Source organism: Aptenodytes patagonicus, chromosome 6 (assembly GCF_965638725.1).
Source record: "Aptenodytes patagonicus chromosome 6, bAptPat1.pri.cur, whole genome shotgun sequence".
NCBI classification, from domain to species: Eukaryota; Metazoa; Chordata; class Aves; order Sphenisciformes; family Spheniscidae; genus Aptenodytes; species Aptenodytes patagonicus.
Window position 1 is genome coordinate 61,703,180 of NC_134954.1, and position 17,004 is coordinate 61,720,183.

Here is a 17,004-nt window from a genome sequence, read left to right on the forward strand (position 1 = left end):
CTTGCTCTTATGTAAAAGAGCCACGCTACTGAAAGAGAAGTGAGCTGAATGCACTTTTTACATATGAATGTGTTCTCTTCCCAGTAAATAATGACAGAGTCACGTTTCAGTTTGCTTTCTCTCTTTCATTCATAATTTTGGGAAGTGATCACTCAGGGTATGTAACACATAACTCAGAAATCAGGATTCTGCAAAGTAACTTCTCTGCTGAACTCCACATTATAAGGTCTGAGCAAAGTCTGTACGCAAATACCCTGCAGTGCAATTTTGCTCCATTGATGTTGTAAGCGCAGGAGCTGGAGAACTTTGTCTCAATATCTATTTTTAAAACATTTAGCGCTCTTGCAATGTAGGCCTGACCTGAAGTACTTTGCACACGGTGGGAATCTTCCACTGCCTTTATTTAGGGCTTTGAATCAAGCCTTCTGTAAGCAACAAATTATAGGAATAATAATGTATTGCGAGGAAATAACCTTGGAACGTCCAGCCTTTAGTATCTGTGTCACCAGTTTTGTGTTAGATTAGCAAAACATATCCTTTCATAACAGCTTAAGGTTACATTGGCCAAACAAATGTGTAGTTCTACAGTCACACTGAGTGGTTTGGATTGCTTCTCTATTACACGCTCTGTGTAAAGTAATGTATTAATTACTGTTATTCTCAAATTGAACATAACTGTATGTTTGACATAAACCAGGCACAAGCAAAGAAAATTATACGAAAATGTGAGAGGCAGACTTTGAAGCTTACGTGCAAATGGATTAAAATGTATCTATGCAATTGGTGAATAAATTTGCCATGACCTGGAAGAGAATTATCAGGAAACCAAGACAACTCCGCAGCTAAGGAACACTTTAATGCACAGAAGAACATATCTTGTCCACTGCTCGAGAGGCTGGCGGTAGTTCAGAAACGCAGAATGCAGTTATTGGATGTCTCTAGATGCACCACAATCAGTTTGTCAATATAGCTATGGAAATGTTCGAGAGGAGCTGGAGCAACGTGGACACAATAAGGAATGGCTTTACTGATGCTGTGTGTGTTATTTTGGGGCTTTATGAAATCATCAGCCTAGGAATTGTTCAATCCAGGAAAAACGTTCACATTTCAAACTTTGTCCTCTTATTTATAGACTTTCATTAATAAAGTTTAAGTAACAGCAATTTATGAGTGTTTTCTAGTCATAATCATTAAAAAGTCTATTATTTAAAAGTGCTCCAGAGACTGTGCGTTATCTAAAATTCCTGCTTGACTGCCTTCCCCAAATTCAGTCTTCCAACCCCGATTCAACTTAGGCCTGAAAGAAGATGAGACAACTGGAGAATCCTGCATGTCCTAATACTCAGGAAAAGGGAGAAGAGGCTAAAAGAGCTTGGATTATTTAGCCTAGTAAAATGAAGGGGGTATGACTGCTTTCTAAAAAATAATTGGGGGCAAACACTGCTAAGAGCGAAGGGCTATTTAAGCAAAAGAACAAAATTGGCACAAGAACAATTTAGGCTGGAAATGTACAGGTGGCTTCCAAACATCAAAAGAATGAGATTTTTAGAAAGCTTCCTAATTAGAAGAGTACATGCAAACTCCCTTAGTGTTATTCTGCATCTTGCTATGGTTAGGAATTTAATTGTGAAATCCAAGAACTCATTCCCAACCATATATTCTATGTGTCTGTTATTTGGCAAAGAGCTTGTTGCAAGAGGTTGTGTTTTAATAAATGGACATTAAAGACATTTTTAACCAAACCCTTTCACACATAGTATAAATACATGAAAGCACTGAGTTGTGTTAAACTAAGCCTTGCAAAGCCAGCCTTCCCATGGGCCACGTATGAAAATCTTTATGTGGCCAAGAGGCGCAATACGTCTCATAGCTTGGAGAACTCTGGCAAGGACTCACAGGCAGAAATGACTCTCTAGGACACTTGCAGGGTGAGGCTGGGTGGACACGTGGCCAAGACTAATGGTTACCCCATTAAGACAGCCCCATTCCCCCACTCTGGCTCTTTTCCTCCCACAGTAGGGATTTTGACTACCCGGCAGCCCTGATGTCAATGCGGACTTGCTGCCATTTAAGTGATTTTGCCCTGGCCTGGCAGTTGCACTCAAACTACTTGCAAGTCCCATGGAATTGAGAGGCACCAGCTAGCTGCATGTCGCTGAAACACATTATCGCTACTGCTCAGGTAAGCAGTAGCTCACCGCCCTTGTTAAATGCTTCCCTCAGCTCTGCTTTGTCATTACACTTCTGTGTCCCTGCCAGCCCTCTGGACCTGGGCTGCGGCCCCGCTGTGTCCCTGGGCCTACCCAGCAGGGAGGCTCCGACCCTGCGCACCCCGACAGGAGGGTCCCCAGGCTGCACCTGAGGGTGCAGAGAAGCTTCACCTCTCCCACCCTACCCACGTCAGGGGCACCAGCACAGATTCTCGGGAAGGCTGCGGTTACACCCCGCCTTTCTACAACCCCATTTCTGAAGAGGGGGGATCCCCACTCTCCCCGGGCCTCGCTGTCCGCGGGCACGCCGCAGGCCCGACGGGCTGCCTGCGCTGACGGCGGCGTTTCGGGTTAACGTCCCGTGGCGGGAGGGAAAGCCAGACCAGCCCGGGGCTCCCACAGCCACAACCCCCCTCAGGAACGACCTCCGTCCCCAAGCGAAGGGAGAGCGGCGGGAGACGGCGGCGGCCGCTGAGGACCGAGCAGCTTAGCACACCGGAGCGCACTGAGCGACCCTGCAACCGTAACTGACGGCTCAGGTGGCCAATCCACGCTCAGGGACGGACATAGAGCACCGCCCCCCCGGTTAATGGTAGACCCACCCAATCACGCTGCGGGATGAACGCTCAGCCGTGCCTTCTCTCTTTTACGGACAGGCAGCGAGGCCAATACGAAGGGGAGGACACCGCCCACTTGCCGTTCGACTCTCGCGAGTTTTCCCGGGCTGGCTCCCGTCCCCCCCCCCCCCCCCCCGCCACCGGGTGACTGCGCAGCCGCCATGTTGGTTGCTATGCTGCCAGTGCTGCCCGTATGAGGCGGGAGGGCGGCTGTGAGGGGAGGAGGCTGCCGTTCCTCCCACCTTCTCCCCCACAGACGCTCGCTCACTCGCTCGCTCACCGGCAGGGAGGGCGCCTCTGCAGAGCCCCGCCGCCTCGTCCCTCCCCGGTCCCCTCTGTCTCCCGGCCGGGGCTGCGCGCGAGGCGGCTGCCGGTGCGTGTGACGCGGCGCCGTGCCTCGTGAGGGGGGGACCCGGCCCGCGCGGCACCCGCCCGCCGCCGCGCTGCCCTGCCCTGCCCGCGCCCCGGCTCCCGCCTCGCCGCCCCCTCCGGCCGGTCGCTGTGAGGCGAGGGGGGAAGGAGAGGCCGGAGGGGGGTGGTCCGCCGCCTTCCCCCCCGGGCTTCCCCATCCCTTCCTTCCCCAGCTCTTCCCCCCCCCCCCCCCCCCCCCCCCGGTCCCTCGGCCCAGCCGCCGCAGTACGATGTGGTCCTCGCCGCTGCGGCTGGGCGCGGGGCGGCTGCTGCGGCTGCTGTCGCTGCTCCCGAGGCTGCGGCTCGGGCGGTCGCTGCGGGGGAACTGAAGGCAGCCAGCGGCGCGCCCGCTCCCGCGCGCGGGGGTGCCGTGCGGTGCTGCGCGGCGCGGTGCTGCGCGCGCGCCCGAGCGTCTGCGGCGCGTGCCCGTGCGCGCGCGGGGGGTCGCGGGGCGGCAGCGGCGAGCGCAGCCCCCGCGCCTCTTCCCTCCGCCGTCCCCGCTCCCCGCTCCATCTGGAAGGACGTGGCTGTTATATGAAGGTAAGGCGGCCGCCGGGGCGCTCGGGTCTCCGTGCTGGGGGGAGAGGGGCGGCGGCGGGGGGGCTGCGCGCCGCATTCCTGTACCGTGACCCCCCCCTCCCTCCCCAGCCGGCTGTGGGGCCCGAGGCTCCCCGCTCCCCCTCAGCCCCGCTCCCCGCAACTTCGCGCACAGGTCGCCGCTGGCGGAGAGCGGCTCTGCCGAGAGCCCTTTCGGTGGAGGGGGGGGGGGGGGGGGGCGCGTGTGTGGGTGCCCCTTCTGTTCTCCCCGCCGAAAAGAAAGGAGATCCAGCTCCGCTCTGGCGAAGGGGTTGGGGGGTGTGTGTGTGAAACCGACCGCCGGCCCGCGGAGAGGGCTCGTAAACAGCCTTCGGGGGAACGAGCGGCTTGGGCAGGGCGGGGGCGGTTTGGGGTCTGTAAAACGTGGTAAACTCAGCTGAACGCCTGAAATGGATTTTTTTTTCGGTATGTTTAATATGAAAGTTTGCGTTCCTGTGCTTTCTAGGCACATGTGCACGTTGCCCTGGTTATGGGCAGGGAAAATGGGTTTGAGTGCTGTCGTTGCATTCCTCCGGTACATTTTTAGTATCTCCCTCAAGCAGAGGGCTTGTATAATCGCGTGTGTCTGTATGCGACAGAGGCTTTCGGTGTACCTGGTGATGGGTTAACTCGTGTATACTGTTGCAGCACCAGCTGGAAGAGGAATAACGCCTTTTTCCTTTCAAAAAATCTCCAAGAGCTAGTTGCTAAAACTAGGTAGCTGCTAGTGTAGGTGAAATGTTCCCACCTCTTGCCTGTTCAAAGAAGATATGTCGTTCAGATGTAAAATACACGTGAATGAACTTTGTGCTGCTACTTATACCCTTCCAGGACTTCAGTGTGGCCAAGCTGTTGGAATTTTTTTTAACTGTGAGATAGAAAATATTTATGTGATTTGTGTATTACAGAAGTGCTAATGGATCTCAGCTGAAGAATAATTGTTAGACTACAATATGCACATATATTTTCTGACCCACGGGGCATTTCTCTTGCCCTGAGCTAAACTCTGTGTTGAATGGTAAGGGGGTTTTGTGAGTGCACATGTTTGCTTGCTTGTTATTGGCAAATAACTGCCCTGTAATGTTGGGAGCCACTGGTGTGTTCACACACATGCAGACATTTATGAGCTCGTCACATCGTAAATGTGTGTTGCGGGAATACAAGAATGAGTTGGATTAGAATTGGTAAAACCATTTTCTTATTAGGTATGTATATTGTAGGAGGTTTTCCAGTTCATTGCCTAAACATAAAATACTCAGTATTGTGATCTTATGGATGCCATTTTCTTGACAATGGATTTCTTGCTTCACCGACGTAAAAAGTTGTTTTTACATATTGGCATGACTCTGGCTTGCACCATGTTGATAAAATATGATTCCTGGGTGATAAGCTTCCAAATATGTACATGTGTGTCTATGTTTCCCAGGCACATTTATACTTTATAAACTCAGAAGTGTAACTGTTGGTCTGATTTTTTGAGATAATTTTGTTGTCATTACAGTTTCTGTGTATTTTTAGATTATGTTCACATTTTTATTTGTAGGTTTTTAAAGTTAAATTAAACATTGAAGTACAAATGTATTTTCCTCAAAAGCAGAAATGTACTAATATTTTACCTTTTGGTACATTTTTCCTTGTATGTGCAGTTAAGTTTGTTTGGAATCAGGTTCACCTACTTAGGGTTTAGTTTGATGTTTATTTCTTGTTCAGTAAAACTTTCCATGAAATGTATTGTTTGTTGCCATGCTTTACAATTCTGTTGTCCTGCTAATGTCTAATTTAAGTTGTACATAGCAGTATTGATTGAACACCCTTGCTAAAAATACTTTCAGGGTTGGGTATACTTACAGTGTAGCAGCAGGAAAGTTAAGCCTATACTGTGTTTCTGTGACTAGAATTAATTTATTATTAGCAGCTACATTTGTAAAACATGAATAAAAGAAAAATCCTGTAATCTTAGAAGTAATGCTAATTGCTCTATGGAGTGGATGAGCTCTCTATTAATGAACAGAGTTCATGTAGTACTATTTACATGTCATTGCCATTAGCATATTTGGAATATATGGTAAGTTAATACCCAGGGTACATCATTTTGGCTCTGATCCTGCAGTGACCCCTGTTTGGGCAGAGGGATCCACCTACACAAAACTCGCTGCAGGAACTGAGGCTCAAACATTCATTCTGTAGACACTAGGCCGATGTTTATCATGAGCGTTTGCTGCATGTGAATGTTTTGTATGTCTTCTTGTTAACCTTTGTGCGGCATGTCATGTAGGCTTCTGCGTGTGCAGAGCTGCAGGGTTGGTGCCCAGAGTAACAGCCTAATGCAACAGTGTGTGACGTGATTATTTTGTGAAAACGAGGGGTTTTTTTGAAATTGCTTTCATATTGTAACTTAGTACTGCTGAAAGGTCCTGATCAGCATTTGGGGGTTCCATCTCACTAGGGTCTCGTTATCCTTGGTGGATTATTTTATGAATGTTTTGTTGAATGTACATGGAAGTTTTGTGCACTGATTTATGCTCACATATAAAAAGTGGAATGCCTACTCTACAAGCGTGTTCTGGAGAACTGAGTGAAGGTTACAAGTTTGAATATACTGGAGGGGAAGATATTCAGGATGGTTCACTTAGTCCTGTAAGCTAACCTATACACGGGAAACAAAGACAGAATGGCTTGCTCGTGGTGGTTTAGACCTTTGGACAAGGTAAATGGGTTGAGTTAAATGTCTCCTGAAAACTATGGTAGATTAAAAATTCTGTTTTAACTTTTCAGCTGAGCAAAACTTAATTAAAACAAATAGTAGGCATGTGAGTGCTTTTGTTGTTGTTGTTGAAGTCAGTGTTAGATTATTTTTCTTAAACTGATGAATAATACATTTCTGTGGTCTGTCGTCTTAGGTCTTCATGCTACCATTAGTTAGATCCTCTGGTACATTATGATTCTGCCTCGTCCCTCCCTATGCTCCCCCCCCCAGTTTGGGTTTAAGTTTGGTACAAGATCACATGAATCCCATGCCTTCACATCCTGTTTTTCTGTCACCTCACTTCCATTCTCACCAATTATAAAAATGGTCAAACAAGAGAATCTTTCAGCAGATGGTTGACTGTGCTTTTTCTTTTTTTTTTTTTTTTTAATACCACACTTTCACTCTGGTGCTGTCACTTTTCGTAAAATGGCCAGACAAAATTCTCATGGGTTTTATTGTGCTCCAGCCTAAACAACTGTAAAAATGGTTTGTGTGTGCATATAATATGGGATTGTTTGTAGTGGAAAGAAGGAACTGTGAAGGTGGAAGAAAAAGGGGAGGGGAGAATGGCCTGAGCAGGAGACAAAACCGAAAGAGCTGACAGTGGCCTGGTAATACAACAGCAGGTCTTTGCCGTCTGGGCCAGCTGTTCATATATGCTTGTTTGGGAACAGAGGCTGTTTTTCCTTGAGGACTTGTAATCCACTGAATTAGCACAAAAATAGTTCTATGGAGGCTTTTGAAAGCCTTTAATTTCTAAAATTTTGCAATTTTCTGGAATTTTTCTCTGATATGTCATAGAATTGTATATCTGCAGGTACATGTTCAACATCTCCATTCTTATTTTGGAGAATTTCAGAATTATTAGAAAACTATTGCTATTTGTCACTTACAAAATAAACTACTTCAAGTTTACAGTAGTTAGTGTGTTCACAGAAGTTTTATTGATGTGTTAACATACCAGAACTAGATGTCCAGATGTAGGTTACAAGAGTATGGTCTGTCATGGTTTAACCTCAGCCAGCAACTGAGCACCACAGAGCTGCTCGCTCGCTCCCTCCCGCCCTGGTGGGATGGGGGAGAGAGTTGAAAGAGTAAAAGTGAGAAAACTCGTGCGTTGAGATAAGAACAGTTTAACAATTGAAATAAAATAATAATGAAAAGAATATACAAAGCAAGTGATGCACGATGCAATTGCTCACCACCCGCCAACCGATGCCCAGCCAGTCCCCGAGCAGCGGCCCCCCCGGCCAGCTTTCCCCAGTTTATGTACTGAGCATGACGTCACATGGTATGGAATGTCGCTGTGGCCAGTTTGGGTCAGCTGTCCTGGCTGTGCCCCCTCCCGGCTTCTTGTGCACCTCCAGCCTTCTCAGTCGGTAGAGCATGGGAAGCTGAAAAGTCCTTGACTAGTGTAAGCACTACTCAGCAACAACTAAAACATCACTGTGTTATCAACATTATTCTTATGCTAAATCCAAAGCACAGCACTGTACCAGCTACTAGGAAGAAAATTAACTCTATCCCAGCTGAAACCAGGACAGGTCTTTTCATGGTGATCTGTGTTACAGCATACTAAAGTGTGTGCTGATTGTATGCATGGTGTCCCAGTACATGCTACAGAATATTACAGCTGATAGTCACATAGTTACTCAGGTAGATTAGACGAGTGTAACTAGGTGAATTTTTGTTTGAAATACGAGAATTGAACCAGCTTCTCCTTTCTCGGCTTATGCACCTTCAAAAAAGACTTGGTAGGGTGATGCAATTAGACCTCTCTTGGCACACTTCTTTGTCTCATACTGCAATTACTTCTTGGACAAGTTGTAAGGCGACTGTTGGATGATAAATGCAATTCCATTTGTGTGGTTTATGAGATACTGCCATCTCTACAGTTACATGAGGAAGGGGGAAATGGCTAATAGCTATTTAAAAATAAACAGTCTTTTAATTATGAGTGCTTATGATCTGTAATGAAGAATGCTCTGGGAAATATTTTCACTGGTCAGGGAATGAACTTAAGAGTTTTCAGGCCATCCATAAGATTTTAAGAGGAAAAGATTGATAATCTACTTCTTATGGCATGTGTGTTCTTACACTGTCTTTCTGGCCATTCCTTATCTTCTGCAGGGTAACTAGCTGAGAGAATAATGACTGAATTATTCTGTATGACCAAAAGCCCAGATCTTCAAATGAAAATCAAATTTTGTGCTGCTAGAGATTAACGTTTTCATACTTGGATTTTTTTTAAATTAGAATGGTGTAGATTAGATTGAGGAAGGATGTATTCAATTCTCTTATCAACCTGGGATTTATACTTTTAATTTAAAGTTGCTAAATATCTGGTATTAAATGCTGAAAACCTTGTTCTGACTGGTGCTTTTTTGGGGATGATGTTCCAGTCTGGAGGCCTTAGTTGCAAGTAATTTTGCTATTTTGTTTGATAGTTTTCATAAACTAATTAAAAAAAAAATTCATTTAAATGTAAGCTCTTTTTGGTGTTTGTTAGGAGTAACAATATAAATCGTTTTGGTTTTATGCTGTTAACTGTGTTTGGGTTAAACAAATGATCCTCACTTATTTTGCCTCTAAAAGGATATTAACTTTTAAGACAGTTGAGTGTACTTTAGCTTTTCCTGAGTCCTCTGACCAGTTTATTGCATTTGTGTACCAACATCTCTCTGCCCTACAAAAAAACCCCCACCAACCAAACCCCCAAACAATGTTTTGTGTCTGTTGCAAAAGACAGAAATGAGAAACAAATTATATCAGTACTGCACTGAAACTGTCTATTGAGTGCAATGAAAGTTACATAAAAAATGTTTTCTCAGATGAGAAAATTATTCTTAGATAAGTCTTATCATTTTTACAGTTTGGGTTTTTTTTTTTATGGCATCAGTCGGCTTTAAAACCAAAAATTGAAACTGTATCTGCAGCAGATAGCTCTCCATGTAAACCAAAGCAGCATCTGGTAAAAGATAAGAGCCTGCTGTGGCTCCTTTGTCTCAGAGAGATGTGCTAACATACTTTGTCTTGGAAGAAGGTTAACAAGCAAGATTCCTGTGTTTTCTTTTCACAGTGGAAGGTGGTATTTGCAAAAGGGTCAAGCAAGTGGATTTGATACACTGAAAAGCTGTGTTTTTAAAAGAAGAGATTCAAGTGTGACATACCAGAAACTTGTGCTCCCTCTTGTCTCTGCCAATAGAGATGCAGTGCTGAACTAACTTCATAGTTCAGCCTTGAATAGAAATAGAAATGTTGTTAATTCCTCTAGGAATTAACCTTCCTTTAGGTAGAAAAATGACCACCTTTTCAATAAGAGCACACAGAAATATACCAGTCAGTGGAAGAACAGTTATTGCTATTAATGCTCTCTGAACTCCCAGGTTAGCACTGTTTTGTCTGGATGAACAGATAATTTCTTGATGATGCTTTGCCTTATATTTTCCTAAGCCATGTCAAATAGTTGTAAGTTGACAAACGTTCATTGTAACTTAAAGCTCTTATCATAACTGATTTGAACGAAAAAAAAATCCAAAATGAGATGTATTTCTCTTGGGACAGAAAAAGATGCTTCCCAGATCTTACAGCTGTGATTCAATGCCTTTGCTTAAAAAAAAAAAAAAAAAGCCAAAAACCAGACAAAATAATTTAGGAGGAAAAATCACATAGTAAAACTGGGATTCTTTTTTTTTCCACTGACGTTGACAGTGAATTCAGAAATGTTTTGGGGAAAAAACCTGCAGTCTTTCCATGAAAAATTGGCTTTGGAGAGAGTTAAAATTAACATATGTCACTTTGCATTTGTCTGTCTTGATACTTGCAACAAGCTTTAAGTGTCATCTGAAAAAGTAGTGAGACATATTTTTTGTCTTTTGATGTGTGAATAGGGTTAAAGATCACCAGTGCTGATGGCCAGTGATGTGTTGCATTGTAAGTTGTTTTTTCCCGTATGGATTGTGTATGTGCACTGCATATGCCAGCTTTGTATTGTGTCTCTAAACTGCATATAGCCACAGTACTGTTCTTAAAATGTTTTACTGAGTTTATATAGTGCCCCTATTTAGAAAAGATATACTTCAGGAGAAGGGATGTGTATCAATTAGTTTGACTTCTTAAAAATAAAATTTTATAGAACTTGGCATTTGAGTTTTAAATCACTGTGGCCTGTAACCTCCAAACTGTAAGCTGCTTGCTATTAAGGCTTTCCTTGGAAGAGGTTCTTGGCTTTTTTTGAGAAGCAGGCTGCTGTTACGATTGATGCCACAGTCTGTTTTTAGTACTTGAGTGCAAATGAGGCTATGGGTGAGTCTTGGGAATCCTAATTTGCAAGTAATTCCCCACTTACTATGTTTTAGGCTTGTGTGTTGACTCTGTAAGAAGATACTGCATCCTGTTAGCTCATCTGAATGCACCTGCTTTCTGTGGAGCTGATCTCTTTAAATCTAATGTTTGGAAGGACCTTTCCAGATGTAACGTCTATGAAAAAGGAGTTTGAAAGATTAAAATGTGGCTGCCTCTTTTAAAACTGAAGGGATGTATCACCTTTGTCTAAGTCTGGATGGAGAAGAGGGGAAAGAGGAAAAGGACAGCTGCCCTGCAGTGATTATAAAACATAAAGGTTTTGGAAAACATAATGAAAAATGAAAGTTGAATATGTGTGGGGTTTTTTTTTTTGTTTGTTTAATATCAGCAAATCTTTTGACCTCATAGGAAGCTTCTGCTGAAATAACTGTGGTACACACAACCACAGGAGGGGGAAACTGAAATACAGAAGTGGCATTAGAATGGAACAAACAGATCAGTCAGGTATATTATGGGGTCATACCTCCAAATCATTTGAATATTTTTTTGGCTCACTTGTTTTCTGTGAGCTTGAATTAGGCTACCGATTTAGATGTTTCAGTGTAGGGCTAATACAGTTGCTTCTAGTCATGCTTCTAGCATCTCTTCTCAAGTTCACTATATGTGCAACTAGGTAAGGAGGGACAGAACATTAATGGTGGTAAGAGGTTTTTACTTTTTTTACTTTTTTTTAACCCTTCACTAATGAATATTTTGCTTCTATTTTCATTTTACGATATATTAAAATATACCATATAAGTCAAATTCATATACCACACAGTTTGGAAGTGGCTTGAACTTTTAAAATCTTCAGATATTCATATTTGGGACTAAGGAAATAATTTTATTTTGGAGACCTTTGTTGGGAAAACTTGTTATTTTTTGCTTTGCTTTCCTGTGTGGTGTGATCTGCTTACAATTTTTTGGCATCTTCACTTAATGGATTTGCTATTACTTTAGAGACTTAAGGCATTGGTCATACTGTCTTTTCCCTTAGCTGCTAGTGTAGATTTGAGTCCTTTGTTCTACAGCTCTTAGATCTGCTGGAGGAAGTGACTTGGTGTGAGTGTGTGTCTGGGGAGGGGCAGAATGCGGTGGATGCTCTCTGGGTTCTTTTTGTAAAGTCATTTTTGACTTTTCACGGTCCCTGTGCTTGCAGAAACTTTTCAAATTTTGCAATAGTTAAGTAAATTTTATTGAATTGAATAATAGACATAATAAATACATTAAAATACCTCTGCTTTCAAAAACATGCCACTTAAAAGGCTGAGAGAGATACAATAAGAAACTGAGGCATGGGTAACCACTAAGGATATATACAGTTACACTTAGAACAGAATTCTTCTGTAGAAGACTAGAAAACAGACTGAAAATTAACATCTGACAAAAAGTCCTCTAAGAGGAAATTCCTACAGGAGAACTTCATTCTTGAGATTAATTAAATGAAAGATTAGAAATTCTCTAGATAGCTGTAAGCTATTTAATAAAACTGAAGTAAGCAATTAAGACTCGGTTGTAGTTACCAGCAGAGGCATTGCCTCCTTTTTACGATCCTGGTGCTGCCCCCCCGCACCCCACCCCCCCCACCCCCCCGTTACATATGTTCTCCCTCCTTTTACAGGAAAGCTATATGTGCAGCTCATTAATGCTAGATGTTTTCTGCAGAAGCATTTTCATAAAAAGCATCCCTCTCTGAATAAGGGTGATGTAGATAATAACTTCTTTGTCATTGAAAAGACATACACAGTCCTGTGAAAACAGAAATAAAAGTGCTTTGTAGGAATTACACTAATGAAATGTATGTGAGAGAGTAGCTTGGAAGAGAAACCTGATTAACATCTGAAACTTCAGCTAATATTTAGCCACCTTTGAATAGAACTTATGTTGCCAATAAAGCTACTTTGTCAAATCTTTGGTTTCTATTTCTAAGTTACATTGATGTAAGCATTTTTCAATCCACCTCTTTACAGTATTTTTTTTCCTATATCTTCCAGACAAACAGATTAATTCTAACTCTTCTGGGAAATTACTGTAGTTACTCTGGTATCTGCAAAAGACATTTTCTGCTTAAGTCTTTCATATTCATTCTGAATATATTTTGCATTCTGCTGCACCTGCTCTGCCGTGAAAATTGTGTGTGCTCTAGCAGTTGTGTACAATAAGCTGGGATATGTTATATCATCAGAGATCCATCCCTTGTCTGAGGGCAGTGTGTGATAGCAAATCACGTCATCATGTTAGGGAGAAAAATGTATAACTACAAATTGGCATTGGATTCCCCAAAATTGAAGTAGTTGCCATAGTTCAGCAGAATTAGTGTGCTACGAGTAAATGGGAAAAATAGAAAAAATGAATCCTTATGTGTACCAAGTAGTGCTATTATAATAATTTTACGTTGCTTCAAAATAAGTTACTGACTACTTAAGTCATTAAAAAGAGCACTCCATGATAAGATTTTTTTTTCAGAAGTGTTTGTTACTTTCCACTCTTAAGTTTATGAGAAAACAGATGTGGTCTTCAGTGAAAATAAAGATAGGCTGATACAGAAGTTCTGAAGGTAAACTTCTTAATGCTATTATTCTTCTGCTGTAAACAGAAAGCCACATTCTAAAAATCTGCTTTCCAGACATAAATGACTATAATTAGTACTCGGAAAAAGCCACAGTGAAACTTTTTCTTTTGGCAATGTATAAATGTCCTTATTTTCATAACATTTAACATTAAAATATAATCCATTGTCAGACTTAAAAGCAAAACTAAAAAGGAAGAGTTGCCTTTCCTAGTGGCCATTTATTGCATTTATAATAATTCTTTGTGTCTAAGTAAAAATAAAAAAAGTTGACTAATTATTTCTAGAATAAATTAGCATTATTTTTGTTGTAGCTGCCAAAGCATGGAAATGGGCTTGAAGCCCACTTTGCTATGTACAATTCGTAGAAAACAAATTGTGCTTTGAAGGCTTAACATTTCTGAAGTTGAGGTAGGATTCCTTGTCTCGTAACAGACTCATCTCCTTACGGTATTGGTGGGATATCCAGTTGCCTTGCAAATGCTTTAAAGTGTATTAAGAATGGCATAAAAATGAATGAATGCTTATGAACGAGGGCATTAGGGACCCAGATCTCAAGCCTTCAATGCACTTCCAGACAATGTTTTATAATACATGTATTCCTAATAACTATATAAACTAATGTGGCCTAAAATCAGCAGGGAATTCACTTTTCAGAAGTGTATCTGTTTAGTGTCCATAATATAATTAACATATATTGCCCACTTCTGATATATCTGTACACATGCTAAATAAAATATCTTCATATTGGTGTATAGTGGTCAAAAGGATGGAGTGATAACATTTTAAAATTCTGTAACAATAACTCCATGTTTTACTATAGAACTTACTTGAAGAGTATCCCAAGATTTTTTGAAATAATATTTGAGAAGCAAACACCAATGTTCATGCTTCCTCTTCAGGAGTGATAGGGAAATGTATTTTGTATATTGTTTTTGTATTAGACTTAATAATTTCTGCCAAACAGTGTTGTATATGCTTGCACTCAAAAAAAAAAAAAAGTTGAAATGTTCTGTTGACTTTTTAAAACTTTTTTGGCAATACTTGGCTTTCCATTTATTTTGTCCCTTGTTTAACAGTTTTTGTGTGTGTTTTCAAAAGCACTTCCATTCACCATTCAAGGAATTCAATAGAATTCTAATAGGAACTGCACATAAATAACTACAGAAATCAATGCTTCAATTCAGCCAAGAGTTTTTTGTGACTTCAAAAGCTACAAGAACATTTATTATTAGAAACATACAATTGACTTTTCTTGTATTATCATTTTGCATAGTGATTTGGTTTTTACCACCACAACAAGATGTTTGACAGTTTCATTTGAAAATGATGTATTTACATTCAGCGTTCCAAAACAGTGTAATTTTTATCTTTTCTGTGAAGCTCTATTCATGTTAATTTGCATGTTCAGCTTTGTGCAAAGATTGTCAGTGAAATATTCACTGGTGGATTTATCTTCAAAGGTCAACCGAATCTTAAGCATAGTCTCCTATTCCTGTACTGTAATGAAAATATAAAAGAAATCTTTAAAGAATGGAGTTGTTGGGTTAATTTTTGTCTGTTGACCTCATACAATGTAAAGCATATCCTCTCCGCTGAAATGCTCAATTTCCTGAGTATAACAACCACAGAAATAACCAACCTGTGATAGCACAGGGTTGTCTTGGAAGTACTTCCAGCCTTTAGTATTTGCACTACACCTCAGGCCACGTCAGCTGCAACAGTCCTTTTGATCCTGAAGTTTTTAGGTCTGTTATAGAAAGTGAGATAGTCTCTCGAAGGAGGTTGTTTGAGCACACTAGAAGCTTTAGAAAATTGATGCTTCTTTTCTTTTGAAACAGCCTGAAGATGATGTGACATGAAATACAGCACTTCATGTTCAGTAGTGCTTACTGCCTTGTAAATGGACCTCTTGAGTGCTGTAGCTTTTGGGCAGCTCTTGCGCGCAGTTGCCGTCAGGTAATAGTACAATGTTATCACCTTGGGTGGAAAGCACATCCAGAGGGAAACAGTTTTGCTCTGGTTGCCAGGAGGGTAGTCGTAGATTAATGGATTTTTCTGCATTAATGTTTAGTTTTTCACTGTTGCTGATAGTTTGAAAAACAAAGTCAAGTTACCAGCAGGGGCTTTTGGGTGGCAATAGCCTTCCCCCACCCTCCCAATCTCCTAATTCCTGCTCACTAGCCAGTCTGGTTCTGTGTCAGGAGGATGAGGTGATGTTAGGAACTGCTTCATGGAATTTCATCTTGTGAACCAACTGGTGCTGAGACTTGCCACCCACCCCTCCAATTACCTTGAGATGCAGACCTGCAGTCCCATCCTCATCTACCTTGTGGCATGAGCAGGTGCTGGTGGTGGATGCATGTTTTGGCACTTGAGAAACATTTCAGCTAGGTGGAGAGGTAGGGAAGCATGGCCTGTCTCTAGTCCTTCCTTCTCCTAACATTTGCAGTGGAAACACTACACAGGGGAAACTTAAACTGCACCTTGAGAAAGGTTTTAATGGTGATGAGGGGGAAGAGAGGCAAGGTAGAGCATGGTGAGGAGCAAGACTAGTAGCATAGACAATGTCATAACTGCAGTTCCATTAGTGTTTAATGTTGTTGTCACTTGGGAGTTATATGCATTTAGGATTTGAGTGCTGTCATGGTGTTATCTTAAAAAAAGATAAAGGAAGTGAAGTCAGACCTTCTGTTGGTTCCTCAAAGTTCTTCCCCATTTCCTTTTACCGCTTCTGTCTAATTCAGATTGCATTTGAGTCAGCTGCTTTCATCTTGACGCTTATGTCATTCAAGCATCCACAAAGTTAGTATGCTAATGTCTGCATTTCAACTGACTGATAGGTACACCAAAACCTATCTTACTTTTGTCACTGCAATATGAAGCTTCTTTTAATTTCCCTGGCTGTTCAGCATTTACAGAAACAAGATAATGGAATGGTGCTGGCACAATTTGTAAGCCTAATGTCTGAAGTTTATTAAACACGGATTTCTTTCTGAAACACAGTCTGGCCCTTCCTTGGTTCTTATAGGTGCTTGGTATTTAACTGGTATATAAGCTGGAGTGGAAGAAATAATAATGGGCATCTGAAAATGATGGTTTTGTTAGGGAAACTTGGTTCTGTTAAGGGGCAAAGAAGGCTTCTTAGATTTGTCTGAAAGCAAGCATTCCTCTGTATTTTTAGGTTTGTGGGTCTTCTACTTCTTTATGAAACCCAACTTATGATGGTAAGCAAAACAAACCACACACCTCATGGTTTTTTTGAAACCATTGTGGGTATTATCCATCCTCTCTTGCGCTGCTGCTCTTATGTAGCCAATCCCAAATGTATCAGTGGAAAGGAGAAAGACATCTGTAATTTGTTTTGAATGCAGGAAGGAGAAACAGAAGAGAAAAGAAACAGATAAGAGAGATGGGGAAGACTGGGAAAGAAAGAGTCTTCTCAGTTCTTGCAAGTAGTTGCCAGAAAACCTGAAGCATGGAGGTATTAAAATATATTATTGGTATGGAGCAACAAAGATTTTATTG

General features: G+C 41.9%; 1 protein-coding gene across 2 annotated transcripts in view; it reads left to right on the top strand.

Moving 5' to 3' along the window:
* Positions 1-3,734: 3,734 nt before the first annotated feature.
* Positions 3,735-17,004, top strand: part of PTPN4 (protein tyrosine phosphatase non-receptor type 4) — a 121,923-nt gene continuing 108,653 nt past the window's right edge. Inside the window, exon 1 of one of the 2 annotated variants that reach the window (XM_076342929.1) lies at positions 3,735-3,778. Coding sequence is in view for 1 of the 2 variants with exons in the window: in XM_076342931.1 (XP_076199046.1) it covers positions 3,773-3,778 (6 nt within the window). In the remaining variant the exon portion in view is untranslated. The remainder of the gene's footprint in view (positions 3,779-17,004) is intronic. The other variant, XM_076342931.1, reaches the window with a different exon arrangement.